This window comes from Cnephaeus nilssonii, assembly GCF_951640355.1.
Source record: "Cnephaeus nilssonii genome assembly, chromosome: 12".
Lineage (NCBI taxonomy): Eukaryota > Metazoa > Chordata > Mammalia > Chiroptera > Vespertilionidae > Cnephaeus > Cnephaeus nilssonii.
In genome coordinates, this window is record NC_137083.1 from 8,470,346 (window position 1) to 8,493,301 (window position 22,956).

The 22,956-nt window shown below is 56.1% G+C and overlaps 1 protein-coding gene across 1 annotated transcript in view; it reads left to right on the plus strand.

Annotated features, from left to right (window-relative positions):
* The window catches only part of NOD1 (nucleotide binding oligomerization domain containing 1), a 33,200-nt gene that overhangs the window by 5,771 nt on the left and 4,473 nt on the right, over positions 1-22,956 (plus strand). The window contains exons 2-12 of the mRNA XM_079785824.1: positions 4,193-4,501; positions 5,862-6,036; positions 7,452-9,267; positions 11,932-12,015; positions 13,259-13,342; positions 14,613-14,696; positions 16,249-16,332; positions 17,160-17,243; positions 17,337-17,420; positions 21,466-21,549; positions 22,846-22,892. Of these exons, the coding sequence (XP_079641950.1) occupies positions 4,298-4,501; positions 5,862-6,036; positions 7,452-9,267; positions 11,932-12,015; positions 13,259-13,342; positions 14,613-14,696; positions 16,249-16,332; positions 17,160-17,243; positions 17,337-17,420; positions 21,466-21,549; positions 22,846-22,892 (2,830 nt within the window). The 5' untranslated portion in view covers positions 4,193-4,297. The remainder of the gene's footprint in view (positions 1-4,192; positions 4,502-5,861; positions 6,037-7,451; positions 9,268-11,931; positions 12,016-13,258; positions 13,343-14,612; positions 14,697-16,248; positions 16,333-17,159; positions 17,244-17,336; positions 17,421-21,465; positions 21,550-22,845; positions 22,893-22,956) is intronic.

The following is a 22,956-nucleotide window of genomic DNA, read 5'->3' on the forward strand; positions in this document are numbered from 1 at the left end:
TCCTACGACAGCGCCCCCCGGGGCGGTCCAGGCCCAGGGTGTGCCGCCTCGGGAGAACCTGCCCTCTTCCCAGCCTCTCAGTGCCCCTGGGAGTCGCCCCGACACGTCGCAGGTGCCCTCCGGCCACGCGGCGGGGCGCGCTGTGTCCCAGACCGTGGCTGCGTGTGGACACACATTCCAGTGGGGAGAATCAGTCTCGGGCTGAGTGTCTTGGCCAGCGATCAGCAGAGTGTTTATGTTCCCAAGGCCAAGTTCACCGCCGGCCTCTGAAGTGACGGATACATTTTGTTCTTGCTTAGCGCCTTTCACTTGAGAAACCCCAGACACCCTCTGTGTCGGTCCTCAATGCCGTCTCCGGATGTCCCCTGGCTTCCGGACCTGTGGCCGAGCAGCCCTTTCCTCCGCAGAGGCACTTACATCCACTCACAGAGCTCCAGGCCGGGGCGCGTTCCAGGCCGGGGCGGGCTCCAGGCGCGGCCGTCTGTCTTCATTGAGGTGTCTGTATTCACTGGCCCCTCAGAGAGGAGTACCAAGCAGGGTGTTTTTGGAGCTTTGGTTTTCAAAACCTGGTACCCCCAGGAGAATGGCAGTCAACGAGGACCTAGCAGGCCCGGAAGGCACTGCGGGAGCCACTGCCACACAGCAGGAGAGGGTTCCGTGCCAGGACGGTGCTCTGGGAGCTGAGAGCTGGGCTCTGGGCAAACTCGTTAAACGTAGAGCAGTAAAAACGACCGGGGCCTGCAAATCGGAACTTCCCCAGTAGCTAACTCAGCGCGTGACACGCCCCGAGAGCCTGCGAGCTCTGGAAATCGACAGGTTCCTTTGGCGGGCACCGAGGAGGCACCTGCTGTGGCAGTGCCCCGGGCCAGGTTCATTCAGTTGGCCCTTTTTTATCTGGTTCCTCTGTATCTCTGCAGGAGATAGTGACTGACCAGCTGGACACTGTCCCTCATAATCAAATGCTGGGCCTCAACAAGGAAGCAGACGGACGTCCTGGCCTAGACCCCCTGCTCCTCGGTCGTGCTAAGTGCCTGCAATGTGACCGCGCTGTTCTGAGAGTCGTGTGTGTGTGTGTGTGTGTGTGTGTGTGTGTGTGTTCACTCATGAATCCTCACGGGGGTCCCTCGAGTAGGTGCTGTTATCTCTGCATTTTGCGGGTAAGAGCACGGGAGCCCAGGAGGGTGCTGTCATTTGTGCAAATCACACAGCGGGTGATTGGAACTGGGTCTCCTGGTCCTAGAGTCTTTGTCCTCACTGCCACCGCCCATCCATGCGAAGGGGGAATTTAGGAAAGAAAGTACCACGTCCTCAGAAGGGTGGGGATAAAGCGCCCTGGGAGTTTCCAGCGGGAGAGAGGCTGAGGGGAGGCCCAGGGTGAGGTAGAGTCCCTGTCCTTGCCCCATTCCGATTGGCGTCTCTGCTGGGGACAGGGGGGCGGGGGAGGGGGATATGACACCCTCAGCTGCTGAGGGAGCTCCTCTAACCAGAGGGAAGCAGAAGAAGCACTTGAGACCTGGGCTCCAGAACTAGTTGATCCAGACAGGCCTCTGCCCTTCCCAGGCCTCAGTTTCCTCGTCTCTAAAATGGGGGTGTTGGACAGCACTCTGCTCTATTCCAGAAGTCCGTGGTTTCAGCGGATCAGGGCGGGGCTGGCTCTGCGTGCACCCAGCAGGATTTATTGACCAGAAAGACATGCTTGGCTCCGAGAAATGAGGAGCCAGGCACGTGGCTTCCCGGAAGTCCCGGCGGCTGTGAAAGGCTGTCTGTGTTCCTGTCCGGCCCAGGACTCCCGTCGGCTCCGTCTGCGTGCCTTTCTCTGTAGTCAGGGTGGCAGCGTCTGTGTCCGGAGTGCAGGCTGTCAGAAGAGAGAGAGAGAGAAAAGGAGACAGAGAGATGGAGGGAGAGAGCAGGGAGGCAGAGCAAAAAGGAGAGGAGAGATTGAGAGAGACTTCAAATCTGCTTGGAAATTCTGAGGAATTAAGTGCTTTCAGATACTTCAAGAAAAATGAGTGTTAATGGAGCTTAAAAGCTTCAAATAATAATTGTAGCCTCATCCATCTGCTAAATCTTCTCCGCAGGGGGCTCTTCGTTTTCTGGTTTGGCAGAGGCAGACGGGACTGGATTGGGTTCCAGGTGAAGAGATGGAAAACAAAACAAGGAACATGAGTAGATTTAAAAAAGAAAATCCCACAGAAGACAAAGGCCAACCAGGAGAGTCAGGGTTCCCTGAAGAATGGTGGCTCGAGTTTGTTGGGTTCCTGGAGCCTGGGAGCGTGAGGGAGCTGCCGTTGGGGAGGGTTGTGCAGCCGGGAAAGCCGGACCCACTCGAGGTGACCCGCTGTGCGACGTGTCCTCCGTGCGGCTCTGTCCGTGCTGCGTGGCATGTGCCCGAGGCCAGCTTCCTGTTCAATGGCCGTGGGGCAGCTGGCGAGCTGTTCCCATCACCACTTTGTCCTTGAATCTCCAAGGGGTTCATGGCAACACACCTGGTGCCCCTCTCTTCTTTCTGGCAGACGGTCTGAGGAGGCCGCGGGTCCTGTCCGCCAGAACCCACCTTATTCAAGAGAGAGGCGGTTTCCCCGAGGAGCGTCGGAAACCACCCTTACGTCCGGGAGAGGGGGTGGCAGGCCTGGGTGACCTGGAGGCTATGTCCCTCAGCAGTGGGCGGCCTTGACCCACCACTCGTGTGTTAGGGGCTATTGGGACCCTCTGGATGTCTCAAGTTCAAATTCCCTAAAAGACAGGGGCTCTACCCACGTCTCCCTCCGCTGCAGAGGGGTCCAGGGGGCCAAGCAGCCCACGGGAGCGCTATGGATGCCCCAGCCCTCTCCGTCCATTTCTCACCATCCCCGGTGCTCACCACACTGTCTGCCCCGCCGGACTGTAAGCCCTGTGAGGGCAGGGAGGGAGCTCCTTAACCTCTGTGCGCCTCAGTTTCCTGGTTTGTAAACCAACAGGACCCGTGACCACCTACGGCTGTCCTAAGGACGGAGTGGGTGAAGATTAAATGAGGTGATCATTACCGAGTATGTGCTGTAGGCCAGCCCTGATCTAGGCACCTGGTGACTATTAACTTAGTCCTTACAGTACCCCTTGGAGGTAGGGATTCTCATTGTGAGGACACTGAGGCACGGGGAGGATGGTTAATTTGCTGATGAGCCCGGCCGGCCCCAGAGACCACATCTAACCCGTGTTATCCTGCCTCTCCCAGCGAGAGGAGAGCACTGGACCCGTGCCGGGCCCAGCAGCGCGCTTACTCGGTGTGAGCGCTGACCATTCTGTGCCCTGCTGGGATCCCTTCGCGACACAGCCCTCAGGAGACACAGCCTGCCTCGGTCCCCTGGGTGACCGCATCTTGTCGTGTGACTGGCAGCTGTTGAAGGCTCTCAGGTTGGCCTTGGTGGCTCAGGCAGGCAGGGCCTGGCCAAGGAAGGCGCTGCCATTGAGCATCATCTTTGATCCTCCGTGTGGCGCGTGGGATTCTCAGGCGCGGGGCTTTCACAGAGCAAAGGCTGGTGGGCGGGTCTCACTCTTCCTGACAAACTGAGAGCCAGGTGAGCAGAGCCTCTGTCAGAAACCAGCTTCTGCAGCTCCCAAGAGGGTCTCGGTGGTTCCAGGAAACACGCGATGACGGGAAAGGCACAGAAAAGACAGGCACCATCGGCCCTTGAACAGCACGGGCTGGAACTGCGCCGGTCCACGTACAGGCAGATTCTTTTTCAGTAAATGCTGTCAGTGTATCTTCTCTTCCTTATGATTTTCTTAACAGTATTTTCCTTTCTCTCACTCACTTTGCAAGAACACAGTACGTAATACATGTAACATACAAAACACGTGGGGACCGACTGTTTATGGTATTGGAGAGGCTCCCAGTCCCAGTTCGCCTTTTTATGGAAAATCATATACTTTTTCATCTCTATTCTCGTCTAGGATTGAGGCACACTTTAAAATAGAAACAGTTATTTACAAGTTTTGCTAAGACAAGCAAACAAAAAGGTCTGTTTACCTCTGATCACCCACCTTAGCAATGGCGCCCACCAGCAGACGCATGCCCACGAGGATGTTTTCTTCAGTGGCCTCAGGTCGCTGTGTGAAGCGTGACTCCTGCCCGCTCTGGGTCCCCCCAGAAGGGACCAGAGCGGGGGGGACCCTTTGGCCCAGGCCTTCTTGGTGATTGCGTTGGTCTCTTCAGGGGCCGCACGGAGAGGCAGGGGCCCTGGGTCCCAATGGTCCTCCGCCGGGAAGACACGTGCAGCCAGGATGAACCTGGGACCCGGAGCCCCTTGCTGCTTTAGCCATGGAGAAGCGGGGCCGCGGGGAGATGGACGCCGCCCCGTCGCAGCCTCTTCACTCCCACATTCAGCTGTTGAAAACCAACCGTGAGCTGCTGGTCACGCACATCCGCAACACGCAGTGTCTGGTGGACAACCTGCTGGAGAGTGACTACTTCTCGGCCGAAGACGCGGAGATCGTGGGCGCCTGCCCCACGCAGCCCGACAAGGTGGGTGCCGGGGGCGGGGGGAGGAGGGTGGGCTTGGCAGGACGCTAAGTACGTTGGGCAGAATTTGCCACCGCAGCCATTTCTAGAACATAAAGCCTTGCGTGATGGGCTTATTACACAATTATGGGTTGTTCCTCTGTGTTCCTGTGGCGTGCAGCCGCTCATCCCTCTCCTGGCCATGCGCACGGGCCCCCCACCAGCCCATTCCTAACTTCACTTTATTATTATTTTTTTTTTCCAATTTTTTTTATTAAGGTATTATATGTGTACATATCTTGCCATTGCCCCCCCCCCCCCCCCCCCCCACCTAACTTCACTTTAAATGAGGAGGCGGGAGAGGAGAGAAAACAAGCATCAAGCACCCGCCGGGGCGTTGCAGGGGTGGGGAACCTCTTTTCTGCCAAGGGCCCCTTGGATGGTTACAGCATCCTTCGCTGGCTGGTAACGCAGAATTATCAACGGAAAAATCAGCCTGCTCTCTGCGGTCAAACATTTCATTAACTCGCCCCTTCTGCCTTGGCAGGGCCAGACCAAATGATTTCATGGGCCTCACACGGCCTGTGGGCGGGACGTTCCCCACCCCTGATCAGGGCCTTTCAACGCCGGGGAGCTGCTCACTGCTTAGACTCTGAGCGTGGCCCTCGGGTCCGGGAATGGCTGCATTCGAAGCCGGGCCCACAATAAAGAATTCTCCCCACGCCACGGTGGGAGGTCTGAGCAGCCCTTCGTTCCACCCCAGCCTTGTGTCAGCTGAAAAATAAAATTGGCACGACCCCGCACTCCTCCCTGCTTGGAGAGGGACAGACCTGTGTGCCACGGGATCCCGGGTCATCTGGGCTACACTCAGAAGAGACCTGGAGGGTTTCTGGGGAAGCACAGTAGCTCACTCTTGTAACTTCCCCCCTTCGCTTTTAATAACATAAAAAGCCTTTCTCACGGTATAACTTACATGGGGGTCGACTGTCCCCTTGCTGGGTGGCCCGGTGCCCACATACGCCGAAGGGGTGACTCTCTCCCCTGAGACTCATTCCTAGAGAGCAGAAGTGTTAGTTTAAGAGAGAAAAGGGGACACCGAGCACATGCCAGAGGTGGGCGCAGCTCTAGCTGTGAGTCTAACCTTACTTTTAGGCCCACGGGAGCCTCGTGGTTTTGTAGAGCTGCGTGGCTTTCTTCCCAGCTGAGGTGGCCCAGTCCACAGATTCTAGGCCTTCGAGGCATAGCATCTCCGCTGGCTGGCTGGCTGGCTGGCTGGTCAGGCCCCAGGCTGCAGTAAGAGCCATGGGCCCTGTGGTGTGGGCCTCTCCCATGGGAGCGCACCCCGAGTGCCACGCTCACGCCCTCATGCTTGTGCCGCCACCAGGTCCGCAAAATTCTGGACCTGGTGCAGAGCAAGGGTGAGGAGGTGTCCGAGTTCCTCCTCTACGTGCTCCAGCGGCTCGCAGATGCCTACGTGGACCTCAGGCCCTGGCTGTTGGAGATCGGCTTCTCCCCTTCCCAGCTCATCCAGAGCAAAACTGTTGTCAACACTGATCCAGGTATGAGTCCGCGGGGCAGGGTGTGTGTGTGGGGGGGAGTGGGGGGGTGGTGGGGGTGGACTGCAGACACCAAGCACACAGCCCGGGTTTGGAAAGGCTGTAGGGAGAAGGCTCAAGAGGACAGGAAGCTGGTCCACCACGGCCAGCCCTGCCTTCCTGCCCGGGTGCTGTGCTCCTTATAGCAAAGGAGAGCTGTCCCTGTCGCCCACGTGCAGCCCCGGGGGCTGTCATGGAAGTGGCCACACGCAGCGGGTCTGCTCTGTGCGGGGGCCCGTGGAAGTGTGTGAATGCCTCTCTTCTGACCTCTTGCTCACTTCCTAGTCTCAGCTGCACAAGTTCAAGGTTGCATTTTTTTTCCTTTTAAGAAATCTTTCCAGGTGTGATTCTAGGCAGCGTATTCTCTTGGCACCCCTGACGGCCAGTCCTTATTTGCAAAGCACTGTGGCACCCCCTTAGGCAACAGGTGTTAATGGGCCAGGACCTGGGACACCTTGGAGTGTGGGGAAGGCCCACCTCCCTTCTGGTGTGAGCCCCATTTCCGAGCTCTGGTTTGCTGAGAGCGTGGCGCCCATGTAAGCATGTCACTGCGTCTACGCCCCTGGGGCAGGCAGAGGGGTCACCCTGGGGCACATGCTAAACATCAGTGCTGCCCAGGTCTCCTCAGGGAACAGGGCCGGTGTGCCCTTCCTAGGTAAGAAGGCTGGTTTCATCTTTGGGTACTCACTGGGGGTGATTCAGAGGAGACGCAGCTCCTTTGTAATCCAGAGCAACATCCACTGCTCATTTCATCACCAAAGGCCTCGGCATGTGGTTTTGTGAGACTGCGTGTGGCTCCCAGAGCAGCACAATAAGCCATAGGAAGGTCAGGGCAATTTCTCAACGGACGGGTTTCGATGGGGTCTGGCTCCAGCTAGTCGAACAGGGCCCCGGGGATGGGTGGGTGGGGCGGCTGGCCCCGGGGCCTGGCCCTGGGATGTGAGGGAGCTTCAGTTTTCAGCTGGAGTTGTCATGACCACTTGTGCAGAGGACGGGGAGCCTGTCCCAGACTCCGGGCCCATTGAAGCCGTCACCCTCTGGCTGGCTAAGCCGTCACCCTCTGGCTGGCCAAGTCAAAGGTCAGGCAGAGCTGTCAGGGCCCACGACCTGCAGATCCTGGAGCTCTGGCTCCTCGAGGGTCTTCAGGGCCTGCGTTTGAGGCATCCTTGCCCTTGGCCTCAGGGTCCAGGCTGTGGGGTTATCTGTGTGCTTGTTTCTCCTGCAGCCGCCCTGGTTGATGGCTTGGTCTCTGCTTCTCTCTCTCTCTCTCTCTCTCTCTCTCTCTCTCTCTCTCTCTGCCTCCATCTCTCCTGGGCTCCCTCACCACCCCCACCCCCACCCCCGGATGCGGGTACCCCATCCACCCCACCCCCCTCCAGTGAGCAGGTACATCCAGAAGCTGCGACACCAGCTGGGCCGCGACTCCAAGTTCATCCTGTGCTACTCGCAGAAGGAGGAGGTGTTGCTGGAGGAGGTGTACACGGACACCATCATGGAGCTGGTCAGCTTCAACAACGAGAGCCTGGGCAGCCTGGGCAGCCCGGCCCGCCTCCTGGACCCCTCCACGGGCGTCCTCAACGAGCAGGGCGAGACCATCTTCGTCTCGGGCGACGCGGGCGTGGGCAAGTCCATGCTGCTGCAGCGGCTGCAGAGCCTCTGGGCCGCCGGCCAGCTGGACGCGCGGCTCAAGTTCTCCTTCCACTTCCGCTGCCGCATGTTCGGCTGCTTCAGGGAGGGCGCCGCGCTGAGCCTGCAGGACCTGCTCTTCAAGCACTGCTGCTACCCCGAGCAGGACCCCGAGGAGGTGTTCGCCTTCCTGCTGCGCTTCCCCCACGCCGCCCTCTTCACCTTCGACGGCCTGGACGAGCTCCACTCGGACTTCGACCTGAGCCGCGTGCCCGACACCTCGTCGCCCTGGGAGCCGGCCCACCCCCTGGTCCTGCTGGCCAACCTGCTCAGCGGGGTGCTGCTCAAGGGGGCCACCAAGCTGCTCACGGCCCGCACGGGCATGGAGATCCCGCGCCAGCTCCTCCGGAAGAAGGTGCTGCTGCGGGGCTTCTCCCGCGGCCACCTGCGGGCCTACGCCGGGAGGATGTTCCCCGACCGGGCCACGCAGGACCGCCTGCTGGACCAGCTGGAGGCCAACCCCAACCTCTGCAGCCTGTGCACCGTGCCCCTCTTCTGCTGGATCATCTTCCGCTGCTTCCAGCACTTCCACGGCGCCTGCGACAGCGCCCCCGAGCTGCCCGACTGCGCGGTGACCCTGACCGACGTGTTCCTGCTGGTCACCGAGGTCCACCTGAACAGGACGCGGCCCACCAGCCTGGTGCAGAGGAACACGCAGAGCCAGACGGAGGCCCTCCGCGCCGGCCGGGCCACCCTGTGCGCGCTGGGGCGGCTGGCCCGCTGGGGCATGGAGCGGGACCTGTTTGCCTTCAGCCAGGAGGAGGTGCAGGCCTGCGCCATGCAGGAGGCTGACCTGCAGCTGGGCTTCCTGCGGGCCGTGCCCGAGCCGAGCCTCGGAGAGGACCAGCAGTCCTACGAGTTCTTCCACACCACCCTCCAGGCCTTCTTCACCGCCTTCTCCCTCGTGGTGGACGCCAAGGTGGGCACGCGGGCGCTGCTCAGGTTCTTCCAGGAGTGGGTGCCTCCTGAGGAGGCGGCCTGCTCGCCCCACTTCCTCCCCTTCCAGTGCCTGGGGGCCCGCGGCCCTGCGGGGGACGACCCCTTCAGGAACAAGGACCACTTCCAGTTCACCAACCTCTTCCTGTGCGGGCTGTTGTCCAAGGCCAAGCACAAACTGCTGCGCCACCTGGTGCCGGCCGCGGCCCTGAGGAGGAAGCGCCGGGCCCTGTGGGCGCACCTGTTCGCCAGCCTGCGGACCCACCTGAAGAACCTGCCCCGCACGCGGTCTGGGGGCTTCAACCAGGTGCAGGCCATGCCCACCTTCCTCTGGATGCTGCGCTGCATCTACGAGACGCAGAGCGAGAAGGTGGGGCAGCTGGCGGCCAAGGGCATCTGCGCCAACTACCTCAAGCTGACCTACTGCAACGCCTGCTCGGCCGACTGCAGCGCCCTCGCCTTCGTCCTGCACCACTTCCGCAAGCGGCTGGCCCTCGATCTGGACAACAACAACCTCAACGACTACGGCGTGCGGGAACTGCAGCCCTGCTTCAGCTGCCTCACGGTCATCAGGTGAGGCCGCCGGGCACCGGGAGCACTGGCGGGCCGGGGTGGGCTGGGCCGGGCGACACCAGGACTAGAGCCACGGGGTGGGGTCTCCTGGATTACCCTGCGAGTCACCACCACTGGTCTGGGAACTTCCAGACCTTCTGTATCTCAGGGTGGCTGAGAGCAAGGAGCAAAGCTTTTTAAATTATTATTATTATTATTATTATTATTATTATTATTATTATTTATTAAATTGATTGGGGTGACATTGGTCAAGAAACAAAGCTTTGAAGTCAGGCAGACCCGCAATGGCTGGGTGCCCTAGAACAAGTTGCTTGATCTCTCTGAGCCTCAGTGTCCTGAGGAGATGCTCGTATCCTAGCAACTGCAGTACAGTTGACCCTTGAACAACGTAGGGGTTAGGGATGCTGACCCCCTGCAGCCAAAAATCCACATATAACTTTTTTTTTATATATACATTTTTTATTGATTTCGGAGAGGAAGGGAGAGAAATAGAAACATCAATGATGAGAGAGAATCATTGATTGGCTGCCTCCCGCACACCCCCCCACTGGGGATCGAGCCCGCAACCCGGGCATGTGCCCTTGGCTGGAATCGAACCTGGGACCCTTCAGTCCGCAGGTCGATGCTCTATCCACTGAGCCAAACCAGCTAGGGCCACATATAACTTTTGACTCCCCAAACACTTACCTACTAATAGCCTACTATTGCCTGGCAGCCTCACTGAGAACATAAACAATTGATCAATACAGCATGTGGCAGAAGTAGGTTTACAGCAGTGAATATCCAAAACACAGTTTATAATTGTATTGTTATTAATTATTGTATTATTTTCCATATGAATGGTAAACATTCATGATATATCTTTCTCTTAATTTTTTTCAATATTTCTAGGCTATAACATTTGTGAGTTTTTAAATTTTTCATAAGTGCCCCCACTTTTTTCAATATATTTATTGAAAACAATCCACATATAAGTGGACCTGCACAGTTCAAACCCATGTTGTTCAAAGGTCAACTATAAGATCAATCAGCATTTATTGAGAGTGGGTGAAGTCATTACAAATGCTACCTAATTTAATCCTCTTAACACACCCCAATAAATTCAAAAACAATAAACAAATAAAAGGCAGAGTTTTTGCTAGTTAGCATTAGTTGCTTCCCATGATCAAAGCCAGCAGCCCTGAGCTTCCAGGGATCTCAGTAAAAAACAATGACTCTTATTGTTGACTCTTGATTAGCTTCCTGTTTGATTACTTAAAGACTAGAGGCCTGTGCACGAATTCATGCACGGGTGGTGTCCCTCGGCCTGGCTGGCTATCGGGCCAATCGGGGCAGGCCAGCCAGGGGGAGGTTGTCTGTGGAAGCGCACTGACCACCAGGGTCCAGCTCCTGCGTTGAGCGTCTTCCCCTGGTGGTGAGTGCACATCATAGTGACAGGTCCTTTGATCATTCAGTCACTTAGGCTTTTATATATATAGAAAAGAGAGGCCAGCCTGCTTTCTTCTAATAGCATTTCCTATATACACCTTGTAAATCTTTCCTGGGGGGCGGGGTAGTTCTCCTTTGCTTGGCTCATGCATTTCTGGAGAGCCTAGGGCAGTGGTTCTCAACCTTCCTAATGCCGTGACCCTTCAATACAGTTCCTCATGTTGTGGTGACCCCCAACCATAAAATTATTTTCGTTGCTACTTTATAACTGTCATTTTGCTACTGTTATGAATCGTAACGTAAATATCTGTGTTTTCCGATGGTCCTAGGCGACTCCTGTGAAAGGGTCGTTCGACCCCCAAAGGGGTCGAGACCCACAGGTTGAGAACCGCTGGCCTTAGGGGATTTGAGCCCAGGCTTTTCTGCCTGCTATCCTGCCCTCTCACTACCTGACTTCCACCTCCTGGCCCAAGATGGCTGCACAAGCTCCAGCCATTCTGTCAACATCCTAGCCACCAGGAAGAAGGAAGGGCAAAGAAGGATACACCTCATTGTTTGAAGAAGTCTCCTCAGCTATTGCTAATGAGTCTTCTGCTTAGATTTTATTGGGCATAACTTGATCACATGTGCCCAGCTGAAAAAAAATGGGGGGGGGGTATGTTTCTAAGAAAGCACAGATATGGGGATGGCAATGCATGTGGGAACACACTGTGCCCCAGCACCAAGGTGGGTACCCTCGGGGGAGAGGCCCAGAGTGTCTGACCTGGTCATTTGGGTGAGGCCTAGAAATCAAGCTTTTATCTCCTCAGCCTTTTTACTTACTAAAAACGTCAACTTGTGGCCCAGTTGGGCTTGTGTCTGTAGGTGAGGTGTTATTGGAACACAGCCACAACCACTTGTTTACATATTGGCTCCTCCTCACGGAGGCTGCCCCCAAACGCAGGGCATCAGAGGTGGCTGTCCGCACGTGGCCTTCCTGTGTCCCCTGTTGTCCTTGAGTTGAATCAGGGCTGAGCTGCAGCCTCGCCGATGGGCTGGCTCTGGGTGGGTCTGTCGGCCCCATGGTGACCAGGCACTTTGGGGGCTGTGTGGCCGACTGTTCCGGCCGTCCTCTCAGGGGGCATTTACGGCTGGGAAAGGCCAGGACCTGGAGGCTTCTGCATCCTGGTGGAGTGAATGCCCCCTCCTAGTGAGCAGCTGCTCAGATGTGTAACTTTCTCTGCTCTTTTGTTTCAGACTCAGCGTGAACCAGGTCACTGACAGTGGGGTCAAGGTGCTCTATGAAGAGCTGACCAAGTACAAAATTCTGACGTTTTTAGGGTACGTATTTCCCAAGAACCCTGGGCTGGCTACGCAGTAAAAATACAGAGCAGCAGGAGATGGCCATTCCCGTGAGTGATCAGATGGTTGGGACTGATGGCCAAGGGCACAGGAAGAGCACTGGACGGGGAACCAGGGGTCCTGGTTCTGCTTTGGGTCCGGCCAGCAGCCCGCTCTTGGAGCAAGTCGGGAAATCACGCTGGGCCGCAGCCTCCTCGCTTGTATCATTGGGATCCTGGTAATATAGGCGAGTGGCTTTACGCGTGGTGGCCGGGGGATGCAATGAGAAGGTTTCTAGGGCTCGTTTTCTAAACAGTAGAAGACTGTTTATTCATCAGACTTCACTGCTCTGGGCGCGTGACCCCTCGGCCAGAACCCGGGGGCAAGACACAGGCCAGAATCCAGTGCACATGCTGAGTAGTGGTGACATGGCCAGTGGGGTCTAGGGCGGGACCCCCTTTTTAAATACTTCCATATTTCTGCAGCCAAACGTATGACTAAGCCAGTTGGGACGAGGACCATGAGCAGCTCCATATCAGTTGCCAAAGTAGTGACGAAAAACTGGGTTTTCGGAGTCTGGAATTTTGGAGCTTGAGCTGAGAGACTGTGGGCCCGCTCAGCCAGCCCCACGGCCGCTGTGTTTTTAATTGATTTTAATCGGCTTCTTTGGGCCTCGGTTCCCTAAGCTGAGCAGCGAGGACGTGGGAGCACAGACGCGAGGCTCCTTTCAGCTCGGAGCTCTGTGCATCCCGTACAGTCCCCACTTCCCACTTCTTGGGGCGATTTGTTGAATTGGTATCAAGTGGCAAAATGACTGCAAGGCAGACCCTGAGGAGGTCCAGTACTCAGAAACTTCCCCCGTCAAGATGCTCATCAGCATCTTCATCTAAAAATGCCCATCCCCTGTCATTCATTGAGCTCTTCTGTGACATGCGAGGGCTTGGAATGATCTCACACAGTCCTCATGACAACCCTGTCGGGGAGCTATCATTCTCACCCCAGTATTACCGACGGAGAAACGGAGGCACAGGGGTGTTAAGGAACTTGCCGCAGGTCCTAAAGCTGGGATGTGGCAGAGCGGCTCTGAGCCCAGCCTGTGAGGCCCCAGAGCCCCAAACTCGGGTCCCCGCGTGCCCTTTCTTTCTTCTTTCAACCCAGACGGCACACACTCAGTTTTTAAAACTGGGCTCATTTAGATGACATCGGGACTCATCACGTTCTCTGACTGTGCTTTCTCTCGAAGCTTGTACAACAACCAGATCACTGATGTCGGAGCCGGGTACGTCGCCAGAATCCTGGATGAGTGCAAAGGCCTCACACACCTTAAGTAAGTGGGGCGGGCGTGGCAGGCTCTTCATTCAGACAAATAAATGTCACCGTGAAGACTCTCACCCTAAAGCCTTCTCCTGCTTGCCCGGGGGCCTTACTGGTGAGTTAGGAGACCTGTGTGTGGAAGGTGAACTGGCCACGTGCAGGATTTATTAACTGTGGGTGAGGCTCGGAGTTTGGAGGGACCTCCTGCCATTGGTGGCTGGAAAGCTTGGCATTTTAATTAATGACATTAATTAATGACAGGAAGAAAGGTCACAGCTCTCACCCTTTTTGGAGGTACTTTTCCCCCTTCGGGCTTTTTTTTAAGTATCTATATCTATATGTTTACATCTCTCTATATATATCTATATATCTATATCTATCTGTATCTATCTATATTTTAATTGATTCCAGAGAGGAAGGGAGAGGGAGAAAGATGGAAACATCAGTGATGAGAGAGAATCATTGATTGGCTGCCTCCTGCACGCCCCACACGGGGGATCGAGCCCACAACCCGGACATGTGCCCTGAACCGGGAATCGAACCGTGACCTCCTGGTTGATGCTCAACCACTGAACCACACCAGCCTAGCCTTCAGGCTTCTGTTACAAAAGACCATAAGCTAGGCTGCTTATAAACACCTGACATTCATTTCTTACAGTTCTGGAGGCTGGGGAGTCCAAGACCAAAGTGGTGGCAGATTACGTGTCTGGTGAGGGCCCGATCCTGGTCCATGGATGGGGCCTCGCTGAGTCCTCACCTGGTGGGAAAGGGGGAGAGGGGCCTCTTCTATAAGCCACTGACCCCAATCCTGAGGGCTCCATCCTCATGACCTAAGCACCTCCCACAGGCCCCACCTCCTCATGCCATCACCCTGGGGGTTGGGATTGTGGAACACGACTTTTGGGAGGACACACACATTCAGACCATAGCACGCGTCTAGCTGCAAGGGGGAGCCCTGGTGATGGGACACTCACCTTGACCATTTGCGGCTGCAGCCAGCACCTCCTCACTCTGCTGATGGAAATGAGTGACGCTCAGAGGTCACTTAACCCCCGCTCCGGTCGCTGAGCTTCTGCAGACTGTTACCATCACCTGGAGAGGAATCCTGACTGGTCTCCTCTGGCCTTTGGGTCCTTCCGAGTGGGAGTGTGGGGCATAGCGGCTGTGGGTCCCAGAGAAAGGCCACACCCCCAAGAGGGACCAGAGGGGCTCTGTGCTGGGATGAGGGTGACTGAGTCCCCTCCCAGCAGGAGGCTGACGCGGGCTCAACTCTCTCTCTGCAGACTCGGGAAAAACCAGATAACCAGCGAGGGAGGAAAGTGTCTCGCCCTGGCTGTGAAGAACAGCAAATCCATCTTGGAAATTGGGTGAGTACAGACAACTGCACGGGTGTGTGCGTAGCACCGCCTGGTCTGTCCGTGAGCACCTGCTGGTCTTGTTCCTAATACACCAACAGGGCCGCTGGGCAAGCCGTGGGGAGGCACAGGAGCTTTCACGGGGCGCTCGGGGCCCCACTGGCTTCTGCCCGGGAAATGCTCTTTATCCTGATGTGTCCCTTTGACTCTGAAACCCCAAGCAGCTCACTACAGGGCTGATAGGTCACTATGGGGCTGATAGGTCACTATGGGGCTGATAGGTCACTATGGGGCTGACAGCTCACTATGGGGCTGATAGGTCACTATGGGGCTGATAGGTCACTATGGGGCTGATAGGTCACTATGGGGCTGAGAGCTCACTATGGGGCTGATAGGTCACTATGGGGCTGATAGGTCACTATGGGGCTGACAGCTCACTATGGGGCCGACAGCTCACTATGGGGCCGACAGCTCACTATGGGGCTGATAGGTCACTAGGGCTGACAGCTCACTATGGGGCTGACGGCTCACTATGGGGCCGACAGCTCACTAGGGGCTGACAGCTCACTAGGGATGATGGCTCACTATGGGGTTGATAGGTCACTATGGGGCTGATAGGTCACTATGGGGCTGACAGCTCACTATGGGGCTGACAGCTCACTATGGGGCTGACAGCTCACTAGGGATGATGGCTCACTATGGGGCTGACAGCTCACTAGGGATGATGGCTCACTATGGGGCTGACAGCTCACTATGGGGCTGATAGGTCACTATGGGGCTGACAGCTCACTATGGGGCTGATAGGTCACTAGGGCTGACAGCTCACTATGGGGCTGACGGCTCACTATGGGGCCGACAGCTCACTAGGGGCTGACAGCTCACTAGGGATGATGGCTCACTATGGGGCTGATAGGTCACTATGGGGCTGATAGGTCACTATGGGGCTGACAGCTCACTATGGGGCTGACAGCTCACTAGGGATGATGGCTCACTATGGGGCTGACAGCTCACTAGGGATGATGGCTCACTATGGGGCTGACAGCTCACTATGGGGCTGATAGGTCACTATGGGGCTGACAGCTCACTATGGGGCCGACAGCTCACTATGGGGCCGACAGCTCACTATGGGGCTGATAGGTCACTAGGGCTGACAGCTCACTATGGGGCTGACGGCTCACTATGGGGCCGACAGCTCACTAGGGGCTGACAGCTCACTAGGGATGATGGCTCACTATGGGGCTGACAGCTCACTAGGGATGATGGCTCACTATGGGGTTGATAGGTCACTATGGGGCTGATAGGTCACTATGTGGCTGACAGCTCACTATGGGGCTGATAGGTCACTATGGGGCTGACAGCTCACTAGGGGCTGACAGCTCACTATGGGGCTGACAGCTCACTAGGGGCTGACAGCTCACTAGGGGCTGGCGTAGGAATTGGCTCCAGGCCACAGCTCCTGGGATGGAGCAGCAACGCCCGCCTGCAAGTGGACAGCCCGCTGTGGCCCCACCAGCAGGCCAGTGGGGGCAGGCGCTCCCTTTCACTGTCTTGCCTCTGCCCTCAGGATGTGGGGCAATCAGATCGGCGATGAAGGAGCAAAGGCCTTCGCAGAGGCTCTGAGGAACCACCCCAGCTTGGCCAACCTCAGGTAACTGCTCTGTCTGACACCTGTGGACTCCAGGGGCCAGCCGGTCACTCGTGTGTCCCTGGGTCGCAGGGGAGGAGCCAAAGGGAAGAGGGCGGCTGGCTTTCCTAATGAGAGATATTTGTGTATTTGTGTGTGTGTGTATGTGTGTGTGTGTGTGTATGTGTGTGTGTGTGTATGTGTGTGTGTGTGTATGTGTGTGTGTGTGTTTCTTTTTAAACGTTCTATGGACATATAGGAGACATTACATTAAATGAGTAAAGTCCACGGCTCTGTGTTCAGCTCGGTGATTTGACACAGGCACCCACCCCTATAACCACCCCCCAGGCCGAGGCACAGGACACTGCCAGCCCCTCGGCCGTGTCCCCTTGCCCCGTCGGGGTGGGAGGAATTCTTAAGTCCAGATACACTGAGAGGGACACTGGGCAGCGGATTCCTGCTCTTCTTCATTCTCAAGGCGGGTGCTGGGACCGAGGGGACGCCTTGTCCTTCTGGCCAGACCTCAGAGCCTCGGTGCCCCCCGCTGCTCGCGTTCTTCCGGCCCCTGGGATGAGTCTGAGACGGTGGGACAGTGGCAGTCCCTGCTCTGGGAGGACAGGAGACTTCACCAGCTCGTGCGAGGATGTCAGCCCCTGAAGCAGAGCTGGCCAGGCCTCCGCCTCCGGTCTGCACCGTGACCCCATCTCCCCCATGTCCGGTGTCCCCTCCTGACCTCAGGCTCCGAGCCTGTGCCCTGGAGCAGCAGGGCCACCAGCCAGAGTCTCCTGGCTGTTCTGGCTGCGGAGGCCAAAGCCTCTGTGACAATCCCCCGCACGTGTCTTCCTTCCCAGTCTGGCCTCCAACGGCATTTCGACAGGAGGAGGAAAGAGCCTCGCCCAGGCCTTGCACTGGAACACGTCGCTGAGAATATTCTGGTAATTGCCCGAGTCCTTCCGAAAGGCTGCGAACTCCTTTAGAAAGGTGCGCCAGACAGGGCTCCCCGAGTCAACGCCCCCTTTCCTCTCCAGGCTCACCCAGAATGAACTCGACGACGAAGTGGCGGAGAGCATGGCAGAGATGTTGAAAGTCAACCAGACGCTGACACATTTATGGTAACTCAGAACCGTGGGATTCCACACTGTGCTGCTTTTTAAAACGTTTGATTTAAACGGCGTATGTCATACAATTCACCCTTTTAATTCACCTCTGTAGTATTTAGTACATTCACAAGGTTGTGCAATCATCACTACTACCTAATTCTAGGACAGTTTTACCTACCCACCCGCCCCCACCCCCCAATACCTGTGTGATTAGACACTCATTCCCTGCCCCTCCCCTCCCCCGCTGGTCCCGCAACCACTACTCTACTTTGCCTGTCCTGGGCATTTCATAGACATGAATCACAGCACGTGACCTTTTGTCTCTGTGTTCTTTCGTAGTGTGCGTTTTCAAGGTTCACCTACATTCTAGCACATATCAGCACTTCACTGCTTTTTATGGAGGGGTGACATTCCATTGTATGGTTAGTCCACGTTTTATATGTCCATTCGGGAGCTGGTGGACATTTGGGTTGCTTCTCCTTTTTTACTGTCATGAATAATGCTGCTGTGAACATTCATGTACATGCCTGTGTGTGACCACGCATTCTCATTTCTCTTGGGTGTCTACTTAGGAGTGGAATTGCTGGGTCACGTGATCACCACTAACGTTTGAGGAACTGCCAGACTGTTTTCCAAGGCATTGCTCTACTTTGCATTCCCATCAGCAATGTAGGAGGGTTCCCCTTTCTCCAAATTCTCTCCAACCCTTGTCATCGTCCATCTTTCTGAATCTCGCCCTCCTAGTGGGTGTGGTGTCTCGTTGTGGTTTTGATCTGCGTTTCCTTGATGACGAACCTTGGTGGGTGTCTTTTCATGTTGCTGTTGGCCGTTGGTGTATCTTCTTTGGAGAAATGTCTCTAAATCCTTGACCCATTTTTAAATTGGATTATTTGCCTTTTTTATCGCTGAGTTTTAAGAGTTCTTGATATATTCTGGGTACCAGACACTTATTAGGTACTAGAGGCCTGATGCACGAAATTCATGCAAGGGGCTCGGCCCTTGCAGCCCTGGCTTCATCCAGGAAGGTCGTCCGGACGGTGGTTCTGCTGTTCGGCCGTCCGGTCTAATTAGCATATTATGCTTTTATTATTATAGATATGATTTGCAAATATTTCCTCTCTGTGGGGTTTCTCACTTTTGTGTTTTTAATGAAAGTTGTACATAAGGTTATTCCTGTATCATCTCAATAGTTTCTTCCTTGTGCCCTAGCTGGTTCGGCTCAGTGGATAGAGCGTTGGCCTGTGGACTGAAAGGCACTGGGTTCGATTCTGGTCAAGGGTACATGCCGGGTTGTGAGCTCAATCCCCAGTGTGGGGTGTGCAAGGAGGCAGCCGATCAATGATTCTCTCTCATCATTGATGTTTCTCTCTCTCTCTCTCCCTCTCCCTTCCTCTCTGAAATCAGTAAAAATATATTTAAAACAAAATAGTTTCTTCCTTGTATTTGCCCTTATCCCTTCCTACGTGGTGTGATTTGGCTTTTTGTTTGAGGATCTCTGTGGTCTCTGTCCAGCTTTAGTGGAGTGATGGCGGCCGTGCTGGGGATGCCCAGGTGAACAGGTGTACCGTTAGCTCCCTCCCGCCGCACTCCTCCAACGGAGACCACGTATTTCTTCCTGGAAACCCGGACTTCCTGCCACTTTGTGACCCTTCGTGAACTTCATCACCCTTTCGGGCGGCGTGGGTCGAAGTCCGCACCTCTGCCTCAGCTCCTTGGAAGAGGATGATGCGAATGCGGGAAGGAGCATGGACACGCCCTGGACGGTCCGGCGCCGGTCAGAGGCCACAGAGATTGAACTTGGTTTTGACCACGGGCGCTTCTGCGATGGCCGCAGACGGGAAGAGACCCAGTGCGGCTCCGGCTTTTCACTTTCTGGACGGTGCCCTCTGAAGCACAGCAGCTTTGAATTTGGGGAAGTCCCGTCTGTCTGTTTTCCCCTTTGGCTGCTTGTGCGTTAGGTATCTTTCCGAGAAGCCGTTTTCTGATGCAGGTCCCAGAGGGGGACCCCTAGCTTTTCCTTGAAGTGCTGTGGTTTTGCTCTCTTGTTTTGGTCTTTGGTCCACGTGGGGCTGACTTTTGCGTGTGGAACGAGACGACGGGGTGCAGCTTTGCTCTCTTGCCTGGGGTTGTCCCAGCGCCACTCGCTGAAAAAACCATCGTCCCCTTTCCAATGGCCCTGGCACTTGGGCCGAAAACCAGTTGACCACAAATGCAGCGTTTCTCGGGTTATTCCTGGGCGTTCTCTTCTCGTCCCCGGATGCACATGGTGGCCCTGTGCCGGCAGCACTGTGCTGACGGGGAAGTTTCGAACTCGGGAATGGGAGGCCCCGGCTGTGTTCTTCGTCCTCGGGGCTGTCTCGGCCATTCTGGGTCCCTTGCATTTCCTTATGAACTTTAGATCGCCGTGTCAGCTTCGGTGGAAACAGCCAGACTGTGCTTCGTTGACATAATTTTGTTTGGTTGGCTGGTTTCCTTTCTTTTTCCTGGCCGGTAGATTTTCTCTTCTGCCCTTCCCGAGGCCAGGCCAGCCCCCAGGGGGAAGCGAGCTGGCCAGGCCTGGAGAGGGAGTCTGGGCGGCTTTGCACCAGCTCAGCTCTACGGGCCCTGGTGGAGGCAGCCTGGAGGGGAGGGCGTGTGCCTGAGCACAGCCGGAGCACAGCTGGCCTCTTGCCAAGTCTGTGCTGGAAGCAGCTCACCCCCAGCAAGGCCAGTGGTGGCTGCCGGGAAGGAAGTCACTAGAACGCGGCAGAGCTGAACTGAACGCAGTTGGACTGAACGCAGAACTCTGCGCCCACGGCCAGGTGCCAGTTCTGCTCTTTCGGCAAACATGTCAAGTGACATGTGGTCATGCTTGTTAGAAGGCCATCACCTCTGCACGGGGCCCGGGGCCCAGTCTGGGGAGAGGTGGCTGGAGCACTGGGTCCCAGCTGCAGGCTGCTGCCGCTGTCCTGCGTGCGCGCAGTGATGGCGACAAGGGCTCCCCTCCCCTGGGCACCGTGGCACGGATTGCGAGAACGGCTTCAAACACGTCGTCCCATTCAAACCTCACACACTGCGGGTAGGAAGATGCTCTTAGTTATTCCCATTTTACAGATCAGGCAACTGAGGCAAATAGCCTGTGTATTTCTTCAAGGACCCATAGCGGGGAAATGGGGAGTGTGTGTGAGGAACCTTTAACCACTGTGATCTGCCGCCTCTTTAAGGGGTTGGCCCCTTCACACTTAGGCAGGGCTGCCTCCTTGGGTCAAAGCCCAGGACGTCTCGGGTCAAGTTCAGTAGTAGCCTCACTCTGCAGATGGCCAGGAATGAGGGTGAGCCCGTGACGAAGGCAGACACATCGCTGCCTCCTGCTGCACCCATTTCCCCGTGGGGTGCGGAGGGAGCTGCCCGGGGGAGCATCTCGGGGACTGCCGGGCTCCCCAGCGGCCTGCACCCGTTGCTTCATTCGGATCGCTGCTGCCCAATGTAACGGGGTTGCTCCTCGAGGCGCCATTATCACTGCTTCCCCTCTGGAGCCCCGAGTGGCATCGGGACTGTTGCTCCTCTCTCCCTCTCATGGCGGGGAGGGCACGGCCCCCTCTTGAAGCCTTTGTTTCCCCCAAAGGAGAGCATGGCCAGCTGGTTGCTACTTAAACTTTAAAAACCGCCTTGCCTTTCCCTCACCCCCCGGAAGGAACCTGCCTGCCTACCCCCTGGCGTGCGTCTGAGCATCTGTTGTGGTCTCCAGACACTTCCGATTGGGCTCCTCTGCAGGGACCTGTGCCGAGCACACACACACACACACACACACACACACACACACACACACACGTGTGTGTTCACCCATTAAGCTGTCTGTGGGAACACACGGATATATGATGCTCACTGTAAAAAACAGAGAAATCAAGCATTTCAAAGGCTGGACTGGATGTAGATGATCTTAGCCAGGTTACAAGTCACGAGGATTCAGTTCTCCCCGACCCCGTCTTCCCCCACCATCCTGTCGGTTACCCCGGCGAAGGGGGCGGGTTGATCCGCACTGTTTACCTGACACAGACGACGCGTGTCCTTCTTCCAGGCTTATCCAGAACCAGATCACAGCCAAGGGGGTCGCCCGGCTGGCAGACGCCTTACAGGAGAACACCGGCATCGTGGAGATTTGGTAAGCCCCGCCCACCCCTTGTGGTGATGGCAGTGTGTGCTCGGCACCGCTGGCTGTGTGCCAGGTTCCCTGGAGGGCAATTCCATCGATCCCCAGCCACCCTCACACCGTGATCCCGTCCCTAGAACCAGTCCATTCCGGCGGATGCTGTTGCTAGCAGTCCCCAAACTGCACGTCACAGCTTCCTGTGTGGCCGTCTCCTCCAGACTGTGAGGTGGGGCCTGCGCCCTGGTCACCGCCGTGTCCCCAGGAACTAGTGCTGCTCTTCATTCGTTTGTTGAATAACCGAGTGCTTGCGTGCCGGGCGCTGTGTTGGCACTGACCCTCCAGTGGCGAATGAAATGGACCTGCCCTCGTAGGTTTGTCATCGAGTGAGGGTGACACAGTGAAAAACACCATTCAAACCCAGCCGGCGTGGCTCAGTGGTTGAGCAGCGACCCATGAACCAGGAGGTCGAGGTTGGATTCCCAGTCAGGGCCCAGGCCCAGGTTGAAGGCTTGATCCCCAGTGTGGGGCGTGCAGGAGGCAGCCAATCAATGACTCTCTCTCTCATCATTGATGCTTCTATCTCTTCCTTCCTCTCTCTGAAATCAATAAAAACATTAAAAATTATTTTTAAAAATCACTCAAGTAATTATTTAATTAAATCGTGGTGACTGCTATAAAGGGGAAAGCTAGGAAGGGAACCTAACACAAGTGAGGTTCCAGGGACGGTCTCCTTAAGGCAGTGGCACTGAAAGTAAGCCATAAAAGATGACTAGGTGCCGAAACCGGTTTGGCTCAGTGGATAGAGCGTCGGCCTGCGGACTGAAGGGTCCCAGGTTCGATTCCGGTCAAGGGCATGTACCTTGGTTGCGGGCACATGCCCTGTAGGGGGTGTGCAGGAGGCAGCTGATCAATGTTTCTCTCTCATCGATGTTTCTAACTATCCCTCTCCCTTCCTCTCTGTAAAAAATCAATAAAATATATTAAATAAATAAATAAAATAGATGAGTAGGAGTCCGTCCGAGGAGGTGGGAGGGAAGGTGTCCCAGGCAGGCGGAACAGCATATGCAAAAGCTCGGAGGCAGGCAGGAAGGAGCGTGATGTCAAGGAGCTGTGTGTCTCGGGGCTCAGACAGTGTGGGAGAGGGTCCACAGGGGCGGAGGACGGGGAAACTGGACCACAAGAGATGTGTGTGTCCGGTGACATAGCTGGGTATTTATCCTTAAAAGCAATGGGAAGTCATTGAAGGGTGTGCAGCACAGGAGGGTGTGATCAGATTTGCATTTTACGCGTCTTCCTTTCCTCCAACAGCCTGAATGGGAACGTGATGCAGCCCGAGGAGGCCAGCGGCTTTGAGGGTGAGAAGCGGCTTGTCCTTTCCTGAGGGGACGCCTTCCTGTCCGAGGCTCTGGCCCTGGGAGG